Source organism: Tachypleus tridentatus, chromosome 2, assembly GCF_004210375.1.
Source record: "Tachypleus tridentatus isolate NWPU-2018 chromosome 2, ASM421037v1, whole genome shotgun sequence".
NCBI lineage: Eukaryota > Metazoa > Arthropoda > Merostomata > Xiphosura > Limulidae > Tachypleus > Tachypleus tridentatus.
The window spans coordinates 33345387-33363367 of NC_134826.1; the positions used below are offsets into that span (position 1 = coordinate 33345387).

The following is a 17981-nucleotide window of genomic DNA, read 5'->3' on the forward strand; positions in this document are numbered from 1 at the left end:
GTAAAACTGCTATAGAAAATATGTGATGAATTTTAGTGATAATAATGTAATATTTCCTGTGTGTCGCGTGACCCGCTGGCAGGTCATGGTACAAGTGTTTATGCTAACCGTTTAGGGTATTCGGATATTATCATGTATATATACATAAAATCACAAAATAAAATTACGTAAACCTAGTTGCTTTATAATGCTGACGTAATGGTCCCCCGCTAGTACAGCGGTATGTCTCCGGATTTACAACGCTAAAATCAGGGGTTCGATTCCCCTCGGTGGGCTGAGCAGATAGCGCTTTGTGGCTTTGCTATACGAAAAACACACACACACTGACGTAATAATAAATTTAAAACAACGCAACATGTTTAAAAATAAAAGATTCGTTTGTGCAGCAAACAAACAAGTGAAGCCAATATTTTGTTAAATCGCGCTTGTATTAAAGAGATCGTCAAGTGTTTTATATATATCTTCGCTGAATGTTGCGGCTATTACAAAACATGTTTACTCAAGTTCTATGAGACAATGAAGAAATAAAAGAAACTTCGTAGAATATAGTTATTAAAGAAGTTTGTTTGTTTCTGAATTTTGCGCAAAGCTAATCAAGGGCTATCTTCGCTAGCCGTCCCTAATTTAGCAGTGTAAGACTAAAGGAAATGCAGCTAGTCATCACCACCCACCGCCAACTCTTGGGTTACTCCTACCAACGAATAGTGGGATTGATCGTACCATAATAACACACTCCCGGCTGAAAGGCCGAGCATATTTGGTGTGACTGGGATGCGAACCGCGACCCTCAGATTACGAGTCGAACGCCTTAACCCCACCTGGCTATGCTGGACCCGTTACAGAAGTAAGAAATTCAATAATAAATAATGAATGAAAGTTTGAAAACACGTACACTATATATTATGCAAAATAAAATACTAACAATAGTTTCGTGTTTATTATATCTTTCTTTGACTTTAGAGATAATTCTAGGTGAATATGTCCCACATCCCATGTGTAACGGGGTGGTGGCTATAGAAGCATGATTATATATCTCGTGTGGAATACGGCGGTGATTACAAGAGTATATTTGCTGCGTCTTTTATTGAAATGGGACGGTGGCTGAAGGGATGTGTTTGTTGTATCTTTTGTAGAATAGGACGGTGGTTGAAGGGGTATGTTTGTTGTATCTTTTGTAGAGTAGGACGGTGGTTGAAGATGTATGTTTGTTGTATCTTTTGTAGAATAGGACGGTGATCACATTAGTGTTTTATGCACGAATTTTTCTAAAATACGTCGGTGATCGCTTGTAGGTTGTAGGTGCGTTACAGGAGTGACGTTTGATTCGAACAGAGGAGCTCATGAGTTGTTGGTGGGTGGTGTTTGCTAGTTATCTTACTTCTAGTCTATAAATTCAAAATTAGGAACAACTAATAGCCTGATAGTCCTCGAGCAACATTACGCGAAATCCAACAAACATCAATAGTTGTCGTAAAATTAATTGATGATTACAAGAGTACATTTGTTATATGTTCCTTAGAATAAGCTGTTTGTTGGTAGTTAATCACAAAACTATATAAAAGGCCATGTGTGATATACCTACCACTGGTATCGAAACACGGGTTGTAACGTTGTACGTTCGCAGACATACCGCTATGAAGACGTGGAGCATTTTGTATAGGATATGCAAACAAATATAATTTACACGACACAACTTGATTAAACCACTGTCTTATTCATGATAGTCTAATAAATTCATAAAAAATATAATTTCATGGTTTTACATCATTATACAGATGCAAAGTTATTCAATCACTTAACGTTTGTCTTGGTTCATGCACCAGTATTGGCTTATTTGAAGAGAGATGTTTCATTCAGTTAGAAGTGTGGAAATTAGTGTTATAGCGCAATTAATGACTCTGAAGAATTTGATATTCAAGATTCTTCAAACACAATAGGATCATTAGATTTGAGAACGTAAGGGAGAATAATTTACCAGTTGACTCACAGCGATGGATTTACAAGTACACCTCTCTGCAAGGGTAAATATCAATGTCTTAAGTACTGCACAGTTTGTACAAATAATAGAGAGAAATGTTTGTACCAGCGAAAACATTGCAAGTTTTTCATTTCTGGATACGGACACAAGACAGTAATAATTACATCCTAGATCATACACTGGCCCAAAAGTCTCCAACAAATTAATTTAACAGCATGCTGATCGTTTTGTAAGGCACTAGGTGTAGTGATGACTCACACTTCATATTTGATCCTCAGATTTAGCTGCCACGTCATACAACTTGTGACGTTCGTGCTTCCTTTGTCTATGAGTTCACATCAAATTGATTGGGATGATCTATTGCCATTCTAATGATAATGTGCCACACAACAGAGAAACTTACTTCTAGCTATAGATTTTTCAGAACGTGCTTCCTTTGTCTATAAGTTCACATCAAATTGATTGGGATGATCTATTGCCATTCTAATAATAATGTGCCACACAACAGAGAAGCATACTTCTAGCTATAGATTTTTCAGAACGTATTCAATAACAGATGAAATGGTTACAATGCACATTATTTTAGTTTTAATGTAGAAATTAATTAAATTTCGATATATACTAAATATATACTATTTGCAAACGAGATTGATGTATATAATTTTCTTTCTTTCTTAACACAGATATATTTTAATATGCAATACAATTGATACTGACGGGTATTACAAATAATAATGCATATACAAAAGTTTCACAAACTTCTATCTGGTATAAAACTGAGTATTTTTTGACGGTCCAGGTCCACGACAAGTGAATTAATTCTGGGTTCATATAATTACACTTTACTAAAGCTAACTAGCTGTCTATTCTTGGCCGGCCTGACGCCGCTTGCAAGTTGACTTTTTACCGACAAAGATATTTAATGTTCTCGTAGAAATACTAACGTCCAAAGTTAATTCACTAAAGTTGAACTGTTTGTAATCTATAACGTTCCAGGTCAAATTTTGTAGTTTTTTTATTAATAATCGTTAATTACAATTGTAGCTTCCGAGGCTTATGGTAAACTGACTGTAGCTGACCAACAATATTCTGTTATTGTCTCCTCTCGTGTTGCGAGGTTACATTTTATAATCATCAGGCGAGATTCTCTAAAATTCTCTTGGTAACAATACTGTCAACCACTAGTATTTTACATACACACCTAGTATATTTTCGACTTTTATGCAGGACTTGTGCAATATGCATTTAAAAATAAAAGTTACATGCATTTTTAAACGTATATTATATTGAAACAAACATATATATTTAAATAATATTAAATCCGTTATAGTTTTAAACCTGTTATTTTTATGTAATATACAGCATTACTTTTTATTATCTAAATCACAAACTTTAATTGTATGCAGAGTTTTTAAAATTTAAATTGGGCTGCATACCTTTAAAAATGTATTCTAAAAACGGTTTGTATGGGTTTAAGACATTTAATTAAAATAAACTACAGAGCAACGTTACGACCTTCTTAGATCATCATCAGGTTAACAAAGAGAGTTGTCGCACCAAACATGCTTGCCACAAACAAAGAGTGTTTGGAACGTAGTTTTGTTGGACGCATGTTTCAGGGACGAGAGTATAAATGGGTACGAGATTGTAAGGGGCGATGCAGTTAAATGTTAGGTTATTAAATAGTACAGGTATAAATGTGTTCCTTTATATTGGTTCAATTTTGGTTTGAGTTCTTGTATAAAAAAGGTTTTTTAGATTTTGCGTCTGTTTCCCTCCTAGTATGTTGGGAAAGGTGTTCTTTCTTGTGTTCTTTGAATGTGGCTTCTAATCAGTGATGTCGAGAAAACCCACTTGTAGAGAAATATTTTTGTAAAAACGGCTCGTTTGTGTTGAGAAAATGTTTTACGTAGAGGAGTGAAAAACGTTTCGACCTTCTTCGGTCATCGTCAGGTTCACAAAGAAAGAAAGAGGTAACAGACCGGAAGCTGACCACATGTTTGAAAAGGGGTTGTGTAACTGACTGTCGGAATGTAGAGGGCGTGATTAGATGTTTGAATATATAATTTTATATTATTTATTTTATTATTATTATTTATTATATTATTTTTAATATAGGTATAAAGGTGTTCCTTTGTATTGGTTGTTCGCTCCTCTACGTAAAAAAATTTTCTCAACCCAAACAAACCGTTTTTACATACATTTTGTTTCTTAATATGTTGTTTATTTTATTTCATATGCTGAGTCCAATGAAATATATAGTTCAGTATGTGCGATTTTTCTGTGGATTTCTGTTTCGAACTGTGTATCGTTTCTTGTGACCTGGGCCCGGCATGGCCAAGCGCGTTAAGGCGTGCGACTCGTAATCTGAGGGTCGCGGGTTCGCATCCGCGTCGCGCCAAACATGCTCGCTCTCCCAGCCGTGGGGGCGTTATAATGTTACCTTAAATCCCACTATTCGTTGGAAAAAGAGTAGCCCAAGAGTTGGCGGTGGGTGGTGATGACTAGCTGCCTTCCCTCTAGTCTTGCACTGCTAAATTAGGGACGGCTAGCACAGATAGCTCTCGAGTAGCTTTGTGCGAAATTCCAAACAAAATCTTGTGATCTGGAGGTTGATAAATGCTATTTGATAAGTTTTCTCGTGCTCAGAGGTAAACTTAATGTTGGGAGGTACGGAAAAAAACATGGTTTAAAGACTAAGTGTGTGTTCTGTAGATGTGAATCCAGCAATTGTATCATCAACATACCTGTACCAGTACAGTGGTGGGTGTAAGGCTGAACTGATCGCTTGAGATTCAGTCTGTGTTAGGAAAATTTTGACTAGAATTGGTAACATGGGAATGCCCATATTTAAACCATTTATTTATTTTATTTATTTATACATCAGACACTTTCCCTGTAGTATGTGCTGTTATTGTTGCTTTTAAATATACGATTTTTATATAATACATATTATTTATTCTTTGCTGTTGTTAAACTCAGATTTTCTCCGTGTAATGTATGGTATTATTTTCTATATTATTTATATCAGATACTCTCTCTTTGCGTCGTGTTGTTTATAGGCACAGTCTGTTCAATACGTTGTGTAATTTACGTTATCTAAAGTTAATGTTCTCCTTCAAACGTATGGCATCGTTTCCTATTGTGTAAATCTTACATAATCCATTTCTTATTGTCTTCAGTTTTATTAATTAAACAATTTCTTCTTATTTTATAGAATTATATCGTTTCTTTTTTGTTGTTGTTGTATGTTATTTATTTTTTAAACTTACTCTCTACCCTAAAATTATTCTCCCTTCCTCTTTTCTATTTTCTGTTTACTTCTGCCTCAGAATTAATTATCAGTAGAGCATGTTTAATGTGATAACACATTTTTCAAGCTTTACCTGTGTTGAAACTGACTATTTCTTAAAGCTGAAGCCCTGCAATATCTAAGCGTTCCTTTACCTAAGCAGTACCTAATCTCTGTTGCTAGGAAATATTTGAAAGACATACTTTTCACTTGATCTCCCTCGTGTACACGGACTACAGTACTGGTGTATTTCGACTTTGAAGTTTATCTTACACGAGAATCTTTCATTTTTGTTGTAAATAAGTTTAATCTGATACTGCGGTAGAAATCTAAACTGTTTGTAGAATTAGATGAACTGATTGTCATGAAATTTGTGCTTTTGTTTTTGATAGGGTCGGGTTTTGTTGGCATCACCCATCCCCGTGTCCTTATCCCACGAGTCAACTATGAAAATTCAGTGAAAATTTCAAAAGAAGAAAGGTAAAAGTTTTAATACGCTTCTTTAATAATATCGCGTTATTTAAATATAATCTTTTTAAGTGTTATTGCTTCAGTAGTTATTTTGACCTCCAAGGAAAGGTACGACTTTATATAATCTATATTTTACTTCAGAAATTCTTATGTTCTCTGTGTGTAAATAGTTAATACTTATTCAAGAAGTCTTTCACAATGGATTTCCTATTGGTAATATTGTTGATCGGGAAATATTGAGAGATATGCATTGTTGTTGTTTTCTGTCTCGTATAGTAGTTGCAAACTAGGCTTAAAGAGTTCAGTTTGAATTTTAATTAAAATAATTATCCATTAGTGTTTAGACAGTTACAACTTAATTAATATGAATGTTTATTCGTGATTACATGGTAATTAACCAAATCGTGTCTATTTTATTATTCTGGTTTATTGTTATTGCTGAAATAATGTTTTTTATCTTATTTAGCCACGACTACATTGTTAAGATTTTGGAACTGCTAATCACCACATTCGATAACAAACTAACTTCTCAAGGAAAATTTAGTTTTCTTACAATGAAACAAACACTTCATCACTTGAGCAACTTAGAAGAAACACTTGCCAAAGTTCTAGTCTTGTCTGAAAAGATTACTTCTTCGTTAGAGGCCAATCGAAGTGGTTCATCTTCTCCATATACCTGTCATTTCGATGAGGCACTTTTGTATCTTGAATCATTAGTGACCAAACTTCAGGATGTGACGTCAATCTTACAGGACAAAGAAGCCAGTAGAGACGTTGACAGTGCGACTACGAGAGTTGTTTTAGATCAAATGCGTAAAATGGAAGAACGGTTACTTCACGCTGAGTCTAAAGGTCGTCGTCGTCTATTGAGCGATCTCATGATTAAGATGCAAGATGTTGAAACCAGAATAATTGGTCTGAAAAACAGTAAGCCGAATCCAGCTATGGAATTCCTCTTATCTAGGATGCAACAGATTGAATTGGAGGTGCGAGAACAAAATCAGTGGCTTAATTCTATTCCATATTCTCAACATCGGTACAACAACTTAAACCCTTTACAACTGACAGAAAATAGCATACTATACCAACTGGAAGAAATGCAAAATCAACTCAATGATATATTTCTCGTTCTTAAGGATTTAAAAAGTGAAAGACCTTTACAGAAAAAAACTGGACTGCGTTAGTTCTTATGTCAAGAACTTCAAACAGTCCTTCACTAAAACGGATCTGCAATGTTCCAAAAGTTATCAATATAGATTCTTTTGTGAAATATTTGCATCAAATGTTAGTTTTAAGCTCATAAACAATAAATTCACTAAGTTTTTAAAGTGTTTTTATCTCTTTTAGAATTGTGTTATCAAACATCTAACAACCATAACACGCCGTCAAGTGTTTGATCACTGGAAAAGAGATAAAACAAACCAGATCAGAATATTTCTGGACAAAATCTTTACAGTTATCAAGAAAAGCCAACGTGAACTACGACTCCACACAAATCCCGCGAGAATTGTTTTTGTCAACAAAGTTATAAGCAAGATTTGCAATTGTTCTTCACAGACAAGTAACAGATCAGATGATTTCACCTCTAAACATCACAATGACTTTCGTTCAGCTATGACATGGCTACCACTTAAGACCAGGGGACAGATAGCAGACATACAAGAGACTATTGCAATGGTGCACATTTCGATTTCTGTGTGTTCTAAATTGATAGGAGAACTTCGTACAATAAGTGAACAAAACCGACAAACTATAGGTGACTTGCAAAATGTCTTATACTTGCAGACCAGTCAGTTAGAGAATAGGCTAGATACAATTAGTGACAAACCGTTTAGAAACTACCATGTTTCGAAAGATGCGAACGTTAAAGATTTAGGATACACAGCAAATATTCAACATCAGTACTTCGAAACTCTAAATGCCTCGAAAATAAATGATTCGTCTAACAGGCATAAAAACAACTACCAAGGCAATCACAAAATTGTAATAAAAAATGGCAAGCTAAACCATGATCAAAGCCCCAAACTGTTAACCACACAGGGATGAATCATAATAAATCAATGGAATCCCTCTGTAGAGACCAAATGTTAACAAGTCACGACTGTGCACATCTTTGTGCGCAGGGATCCAAGGACAACGGGATCTACTTTGTCCAAATAAATGGGACGAAATTCAAGTTTCTAAGTATTTACTGTGATATGAAAATTAAGGGAGGGGGTTGGACAATAAGTTTTATATTTATTTTTCATAAAGTCATGACTTACATTTGTTGGCCAATTTATTAAGTAACCTGAGGAATTTTTCCCCATTCTGTAATTAATATTGTTTGCAGTTCATGGAACAGGGTTAACAGAAGATCACGAAGCTAAAGTGTCTTTTAAAACCATTCCGTAGATGCTAAATTGGATTGAAATATGTAAAAACACATAAAATGTGCTTGAAGTCTCTGGCCTGTTCTTCAAACCATGCACACGCAGATTGGGCAAGTAATGGAAGCATTCTTGTCTTGAAAGTAGATTCCCTACAGAGTACATTTGAAACATGATCGGAATATACTTGTTCAGAAATTATGCTGAGATAGTTTGTGATGCTATTTCGACTCCTAAAGGGACAAAGATATTCAGAAAATCTTGATCCACCAAATGCCTAATGACTTTAACATCAGAGGTGTGGATGGTAGGAACCACAAAATAATTTGATATATTCTCATAGCTTCTTTAAAATCTTTCATTACTTACCTGTGAAAACAAGAGCGTGATCTGTCAGTCGTTATAGCCCAATATCTGTATACACAACGCAAACCAAAATATTTCTCTTTATAATTGATAACCAGCTACATTCGTTATTCAGTGGTCTTCTACTGTCATAGACAAACTAGTGATGGTATGGGTTATGTTGCGCTCGTTATATGTTACTTCGAGTATTATTTGATAGCGATAGGACTCTATCATCCTGTCCAACTGCCTTTTTCTTGTTTCAATCTTTACTTCTTTGTAACCACAATTTTCTCTCACAGTAGTCATTTTATTTATCTTGTTTCATTCCTTATCAATAAATCTCTAATGCGGCACCTTTTAAATGTGCACTCACTATCACGCCTGTTGAACCTTGCAGTATTTCTGTCCTTCCCCACATCTGTTAAACTGAGCGGATCCCTCTCATTTATAGTATGGAAGGTATCACCTAACACATCATACGACCAACCGTATTGCATCTGCAGCTCAGGTGAAGCCAAGTTTGAAAAGGTACATAGGTCCTAATAAAGTGGTCAACCAGCGTACAATCAAGCTGCTGATGTGTATTTAGTATTACATATGCACACTAATAAAAGTTGTGATTCCAAATTCACTGAGATATCCAGCAGTGGTTTTTTATTACAAATGAATTCAGAAATACTTATTAATAATTCAAGTAATATTAATACTTTTCAATATTTCTCTCAACTGCTGTAATGTGTTCTTAAGTCACTCCCATTTATTTCTCCATAATCAGGAAGAATACCCTTCTCGAAATAATGTCGCTCTGACTGCCTATATAAATGACACAATAAAAATAATAATAATAATTCTGTTTGATTTACATAATGAAATATAATATTGCTCATATTTGGTTGACTACCAGAAGAAATGTTATCATTTGTACGTTTTATTAATTCAATGGGTTTGGAGTTGCTTAACAAAAATGATTTGGACAGTGCATGACGTACTCGACTCCTAATTATGTGTTTTAGTTTTATGTGTTAAATTCGGTCATAAAGGAAACAGGATACTTTTGTTGTACAGGTGACTTGTATTGCATTAGAAGCAATATAATCTATTTTATTTATAATAATGGTTCTGTATGTTTGTTTTTGAATTTCGCGCAAAACGACAGGAGTGCTATCTGCGCTATCCGTCCCTAATTTAGCAATGTAAGAGTAGAGAGAAAGCAGCTAGTCATCACCACCCACTGCCAATTTTGGGCTACACTCTTACCAATGAATAATGGGAATGACTGTAACATTATAACGTCCATACGGTTGAAAGAACAAGCATGTGTTGTGTGATGGAAGAATGGTTCTTTCTTCCACTATGTTTGACCTTGAGGTACGTAGAGTCTTTACCATAAAGTACACAATAATTTTACTTGTAACGCCATTACCATAAAAAAGTGATTTAATTTTTGTACTATATTTACCTTGGATTTACATTGACTTTATCACAAACTAGTTTATTCTCTGTTCTATGCTGTTTTTGATGTAATGCTGTTAGCATGAACAAAGTTGTTTGTTGCATATTCTGTGTTTGACCGTGAAATATTTAGCATCTTTAACATCGAAGAGTTGTTTGGTACTTCTGTTGCATTTGACTTTGAGAAAATGTTTCCTTTAAGAAAGTGGTTTAAACTGATCTTGAGGCGTGTAATGTCATTACCCTCACTGAAGTGATTTTGCTTTACGTGTAATACTTGTTCTTCAAACATGTAGTGTCATTGTCATCACATAAAAAGGATTGTCTTTACCTGCTATACTTGCTTTTAAGACATGTAATGTATTTTATAAGGGCAACATGGTTTACTCTCTAGAGCATTAATCAATCTAGATTAAATATATTTTACTTCTGATCCAAAAATAATGGAAACCAATGGGAAGGACCAATAAAAATGTTTTGCACACTTGTTCACCATGTCATTTTTTCGAACCTGGTGCCTGGGAACCTGTAAGTTGTCCACGACTAAATGAAAATAAAACGAACTTAAAGCTCGAGTAGAAAACATATCGTGATTTTTTAAAATTTAATCTTGGCTTAAAGTTATCAATAATTAAACTATGCAATTCTAAGTTACTGAAAAACTTCAGCTGTTGTATTTTGAACTATTACAATAATATTCATAGGTGTTGCATCTCGGACTACAACAATGATTTCCATAGATGTTTTATCTTGGACTACCATAATGTTCACATTTGTTGTTCTTTGGACTACAATAGCTCTTCCAACGCTCTTCCTAGTTATTGTGCTTGGAAAATTACAATGTTATTCCTAGCTTTTGTATATTAGACTAAAGCAATACTATTCAAAGTTGTTGTATCTTGGATTACTACAGTAATGTTCATAATTGTTGTATCTTGGACTTCTAGAATAGTATTCATGACTGTTGTATCTTCGACTACTACAATAATGGTCAGAGTTGAAGACGAAAGGCGGAAGACTTTCGAAACATCGTCCTCTACACTTGTGTCTCCACAACAGGCAGTTGCAGTCCATTCCACAAAGTTTCATCATACAATAATACTATTCTTATGTATGTTATCTTGGATTACTACAATATTGTTCACAGCAGTTTTATTTTCAACTACTGCAGCACTATTTCTGGTTCTTGTATCTTGGATTACTACAATAATGTTAACAGTTGTTTTTATATCCTTCGACTACAATATTATTCCTATCTATTGTATCTTGGATTACTACAAATTTTTAATTGCTGTTCAGTCGTTGATACCACAATAATATTCATAGTTCTTATAAACTGGACTATTGCAGTAATGTATCTTGGACTACTGCAATGTTACTTCTAACTGAAGTATTTGAAATTACTGTAACACCACTGCTAAATTTTGTATTTTAGACAGTTGCAATATTATTCATAGCTGTTGTATTTTAGAATAGTAGAACACTATTTTTATTTGTTTTATCTTGGCTACTACAATGATATATCTGTCTATTGTATTATTCATTGCTAGAATACTATCTCTAGCTGTTGTACTTTGGACTACTACAGTACCATTCCTAATCCTTGTAGCTTGGAACACTACACTATTATCTCTAGCTGTTGTACTTTGGACTACTACAGTACCATTCCTAATCCTTGTAGATTGGAACACTACACTACTATCTCTAGCTGTTGTACTTTGGACTACTACAGTACCATTCCTAATCCTTGTAGCTTGGAACACTACACTACTATCTCTAGCTGTTGTACTTTGGATTACTACAGTACCATTCCTAATCCTTGTAGCTTGGAACACTACACTACTATCTCTAGCTGTTGTGTCCACTACAATATTATTCCTAGCTTTTATTTTAGACTACTGCAATACTATTTCTTGCTATTGTACCTTGGACGACTACAATAATGTCTATACTTGCTATATCTTGGAATACTACACTACCATTCCTAAGTATTCTATTTTGTATTACTACAGTAGTGTTTATAATATTTTAACTACTGCAATGCTATTCTTAGCTGTTGTATCTTGTACTACTAAAATGATATCTATAGTTGTTGTTTTTTGGACTACTACAATAATATTCCTTTCTATTGTATCTAGGACTATTATCATATGTTATGTATTACAGTTCCAAATAGCCTAAAACTGAGATAAAGTGTAATTTAGATTGAGCAATTAAATAAATGTCGATATTTATCCAGTTTATGATACTTGCTAACACGACTGACATATGCAGTTTAATGAACCAAATCACGAACAGCAAATAATAATAAATTAATTACTTCGTCTCAGTCTTTCTCGTTATCAAGACAGTAAGTCCGTGTCATTTATTTCAACTTAGAATGATATCATACCAGAACACCTTGTGATCCTGGATGCTACGAACTAGATTTGATCTGTTTAGAACCGAGCTGATAAACAATCCTAACATAAAATTTAATCCCTCGTCAGACTGACATTTATTTGGGCGAGCTAACAAAAGTAAAGAAGTTAATCAAAGAATTATACTTTTTTGGACTAAAATGATTCTTAAAGAAATCGAGTAAACACACAGATGATAGTCAACAAATACTGGTTCCGTGATCGAGATTTTGATAAAGGTCCAACACAGTCTACAATTACATGAATGAAGTTTCTTTAAAAGCTAGAATAGGTTTCAAAAAATCAACAAGAGTTCTGTGTTTAGTTTTTCCGACTAATTGATGAGTTTGACAGGTTTTACAAAACTGAGAAACATCGTGCATGATTGTAGATCAAATGAAACGTCTCATAATTTTGTCACATGTCTTGAGACACGTAAATCACCTGCTATGGGAAATTCATTGACAACTTTCAATTTTTCAGATTGATATGCTTTGGGAACAACGATTTGGTAATTTATAGCCTAATCCTCTGAAGCTGATATATTTAGTGGTCTCCATTTTGTTATAAGCACACTTTGAAAAATAAGCATTGGAAACTTTCTCCAGTTCAGTTTGTGGGAATGGAAACTTTCTCCAGTTCAGTTTGTGGGAATGGAAACTTTCTCCAGTTCAGTTTGTGGGAATGGAAACTTTCTCCAGTTCAGTTTGTGGGAATGGAAACTTTCTCCAGTTCAGTTTGTGGGAATGGAAACTTTCTCCAGTTCAGTTTGTGGGAATGGAAACTTTCTCCAGTTCAGTTTGTGGGAATGCATATTTAAATAGTGAAGATATCTGCAGTTCCTTTGTCAGTCATTGAGAAATCTCTAATAGCAGTTCGTCAAATCTATAATAAAGTCTTCTAAATGCTTGTGTATCATTTGTTTTTATCTTAATTTCTTAGCCTAAGCTCAAGTCACAGCACACAAGCGAAATACATTGGAATTCTCCTCAACAACATTATCCTTTATGTGTTCGCTAACCATTTTGATTTCAGCAACAACTTTTCTCCCAAACCAAATCATTTTTCAACAGTAACGATACAATAAATTTGAGATCGTCATTTGTACAGTGTTTAAATATCTCAGTTATAAGTAATTGTCTTAATTTGTCAACACTATTACTAATGCGCGTAAAATTACACTACGATCAACATAAACTTCTTTTTTGTAGGCAAGTTCCATATACATTTGATTATCTTCCTTAACATAACCTGGAACCTTTGGTGATAAGCTTCCAGTAGTAATTCGTGTGTCTTGACAATAGCTGCTTTAACTTTATCATATTTAGTACAATATTCTAGAGACAAAACTTCTTATGGTTTACCAGCCAAAATATTTTGTAATAACAATGACCATTTTTGGTGCGCCATTTAATACTTTTTAGGCAATCTTCTCAAAATGTTGAAAACATTTATGAACTTCATTTTCTTTGAATGGTAGTGCTTTAACATATTAATTAAGTTCAAAGTTCTCGTTTTGTCTTAGTCAATCGGAGTTGAGTCTAATTTACATTTATGTCAGCCTAATTTCTTATTCAGCCTCGAGACGTTTATTTACTGTTTCAGCTTCAACACGATCTTTTAAAGCTCAGTTTGTTTAAGCTTCATTTATATCTCTAACTTGATTAGAAAAGACACGAGACTATTTCCTTAATACTTCCTGAGACAACGAATCATCTTCAATTAGTATTTCAATAATACGCATTCTAAAACTTTGGTAATTTCGAGCAATTCACTTTTGTTATCTGTTTCTAGTTGTTCGAGGGAGGGTGATTTAAGAGAACCTTAATAACCAGACAAGATCATGTCTTATTGGCACTGAAAAATATATATTGAATTATAATTATAATTTTCATTTATATCGAATTTTATTTCCGATTCAGATCCTGAAACAACCATCAATTTATTATGTTAATTATTACAATTTCAAAATCTAAAACTAAAACAAATTGTAATTCAGATTTAGAAGTTAAATAGTTGTCGATATATATCCAGTTTATAAAATTTGCCACGAAGATCGACACACGCAGTTTTCTTTCTTAATACAAATATAATTTAAATGCAAACAATAATACAATTTATAATATCGATTATTACAAATAATGATATATGTATATAAACGTTTAACAAATTCACACACAATATTGAATCTTCTGTCTGATCCGGTACGTCACTGATATCGTATCGAATGTTCACGATGAGCGACTTAATTTCCAGGAGAATTTCTTGAAATTTCAGCTTGCATAACAATACTGATGATGCACTAGCATTTACTCACACACATAGTACATTATTTATTCTGACACACAAAATCTTCTACAACTTTAACGAATAAGCGGACATTTCGCAATACAGATTTAACACTATAAGTATGTACATTTCTAAATAAGTTTAACTTAATCAAACATCGATATTAAAATATCTATAGTAGTAAATCCGTCACAAATACCATTCCTAGCTGTTATATCTTGCACTACTACAACACTATTTGTAGTTCTTGTAAATTAGACTACTACAATACTGTTCCTCTTTATTGCATATTGGAGCACTACAGTACTGTTCCTAATTGTTCTTTCGTGGACTTCTACAATAATATTTCTAGCTGGTGTATTTTAGACTAATGGAGTACTGTTCATAGCTGTTTTATCTTGGACAAATACAGTACTGTTCATAGCTGTTTTATCTTGGACTACTACAGTACTGTTCATAGCTGTTTTATCTTGGACTGCTACAACACTATTTCTAGTTGTTGTACTTTGGACTGCTACAATACCCTCTGTATTAGCGTCTAGTGCATTGTATTTATTCTTTTTAAAATTGTGATCGGGTATTGGAATGAATCTGAAATTATTTTCTTAACAATTGTTACCTATAACAGATACCAGTATGACTACAAAGGGCTTTACGAGGAACATGTTTTCGTAAGCATTTGTGTGTGTGTGCAGTAAAATGTTAAAAGGGATTTGATGAAAATAAAGGGAAGAGATGTAAACGTAAACAGAATGAATACCTGTAGATTTATTTTACTTTTCTTGGTTATTAACTCTACACCTATAAGGAACTTTGTAGATATTAAAGGGAGTTCAATCTTTTTTAATTTCTAAAACCTTTTGAGATTGATGATGTGACATTAAGTGTTAACATAATTTATACAAATTACAATCTAAAAAATAGTTTTTATTGACAGTCCACATGACGTTTAGATATGTTCCGGTTATTTCGATTGACGTTAGGTAATTTTCACTCTATCAAACTTATAAATGGAACACATCGAGATTTTGGAAGAGGGATTTTCTTCAATGGAAATAGACAACTCGTTTTGATATAAAAAGCTAATTTTTAGCAATGGTTTCGTTCAAGGCTTTTACCAATTCTTTTTTTAACTTCTTATTATCAAACTTAAAAGTAAATATACTCATAAGAACATTTTGTTGCGGATTACGTTTTCCTTAGAGTATGTCAGTTGCGACGTCAAGCTGAAAAGTGTAAGTTTCTTCAGTTAAACATGACTGTACTTCAGCTGAACTCAACATATAACTGATACTGTATATATTTATATTCAAGTGTAGTCTTTTCTAAGACTTTCTTTCAATACACAGTAATCAGTTGAAAGTCAATTTAAGCATTGATCTTCCAACTATTCCAATCCAAAGCTTCCTCAATTCAAAGTTTTGTTTTGTGTCTTTAAATGTTTTAAGTGAATTCGATTATTGAGATATTATTTCTTCGACTGCGTGTTTTATTAAGGGAATCAGTAGTGTATATTTTTTACATAATTTAAACTATTAATAAGTGATTCCTTATTTTCCTTTATAAGGTAATTCAGCGACGAAGAAATTTTAGTGGATATCTACAGGACTTTAATCAAGACTGGAATATCTACAAACTTGGTTTCGGTGTTCTGGAGGAAGAGTTTTGGCAACATTCACATGCTTACCACACAGGAAGAAAGTGTTCTTCGGATTGAACTGGAATACTAACATAAAATGTGAAATACTCGGTTTGTCAAGTAAACAAGATATTATTAAATACCCTTGCATGTTTTAAAACAAATATGTTGCATATGTCTTACTAAAGAGGTCGAGAAAAGAGTTCGGAGTGTTCAATTACAACCTTTGCACAACCATAAACCTCCATCTACAGACTCGCGCCTGTATACCTGTCCCTTATTTTGAACTAATGACGAAAGGGAAGGCAGCCAGAAGGGGCTTTTCAAAATGAATGGATTAACTGGAATTTTTATAAGGTATCGACAGCTGAAAGTACGAATCTTGACCATTGGATCAACATTCTGGTACGTTAAACATTTCTTCACACCCTATACGTTTTATAAACTAGACTGTATTTTTAAATCAACAATATCACAAAAATAGTTCGTCAAATTCTTTGAACATATTCATCAAATATGTATGAATAACATACGTAAATTTAATGGAATCCTAAAATGTTCCCTTCAGTGCCTAAGTTGAAACGATCAGAATGATGGGCACACAACAAGCTTTGACACTGAGTCACCTTGCACTGAAGAAAACTTTACTTAGATGTTCTAAGTATGAAGAAAATCCAGAAACCAAATATGAGACACAGTCATGGAGCGTCTTGCCTTACTAATATTTTAAAATCATTGGAAATAATTACTATTTTTTAGATGAGGGCTCATATGTGGTCTTGTTATATCTAGATATTCCAAAAAGCACTTGATAAGGTGTCACACAAAAGGCTTCTTAAAAAGTTGCCTTTTTAAGTGTGGAGGGTAGGTTGGTTCGCTGAATAAAAACAGGCTAGGTGGAAGAAAGCAGAAAGTTGTTATAAATGGAGTTCCGTCAAACTGGACTAATGTTGGGTGCCTTAGGGCTCAGTATTAGGACATATGCTCTTCAAATTATACCAATGACATAGATGAAGAAAATTCGATAGATTATATAAATTTGCTAATGATATAAAAGTTTTGGGTGTTGCTGGCTGCTAAGAGGAAAAGAAACTGCTTCAAAGAAAATATGTGGATAATTTATTAAATTGAGAGAATAAAGTGCAGATAATTTTTGATTATAATAAATGCATGTGGAATATCACAACTGGAAATATGAGTATAATTTTGATGGGAACAACTTTAAAGTGTTATGAAAGAAAAAGTTGTTGGTGTTAGGGTTCTTCAGTTTCTTAAGCCTTCCAAGCAGTGTGTCATTGTTAGTTACAAGGCACATAAGATTTAAGATTGCACCCACAGAAATATTGAATACAAGTCTATAGAAGTTATAATGTCATTGTATAGGTCATTGGATAGGCAATATATAGAGTATTGTGTTCATTCTTGGCTCCTTACCTTAGAAAAGGCATTAAGTTTTTGGAAAATGTTCAGGGAATGACTATTAGGATGATTTATTGAATAGAAATGTTGTCGTACTAGGATATATTAAGATTTTGAATTTGTTTTGTCTTGAAAAAAATATGAGTTAGAGAGGATCTAATTGAGGTGTTAAAATTGTAAAGGAAATTTGTAGTGTTGAGGTATTATCTGTTTTTTTATTTAATGGTAAGAATGGCAATACTAGGAAGAACAAGTAAAAATCTTGGTAGGATAAAAATCATCTTCAGCTAAGATAACCAAAAGGTAGCTGACTTTTGTAGCGGTT

The 17981-nt window shown here is 33.5% G+C and overlaps 1 protein-coding gene across 1 annotated transcript; it reads left to right on the forward strand.

The window, feature by feature from the left end:
- The first annotated feature begins 5415 nt into the window (after positions 1-5415).
- Positions 5416-9086, forward strand: LOC143235415 (uncharacterized). Its single transcript, XM_076473563.1, has 2 exons — positions 5416-5750; positions 6208-9086. Exons 1-2 carry the CDS (start codon positions 5635-5637, stop codon positions 6923-6925), a joined length of 834 nt encoding a protein of 277 aa, XP_076329678.1. The 5' UTR covers positions 5416-5634; the 3' UTR covers positions 6926-9086.
- The last annotated feature ends 8895 nt before the right edge of the window (positions 9087-17981 follow it).

Coding starts and splice junctions, on each gene's coding strand:
- LOC143235415 (XM_076473563.1), top strand. CDS start 5,635: ATGAAATTTGTGCTTTTGTTTTTGATAGGGTCGGGTTTTGTTGGCATC. Junction 5,751..6,207: donor AAAATTTCAAAAGAAGAAAG/GTAAAAGTTTTA, acceptor TATCTTATTTAG/CCACGACTACATTGTTAAGA.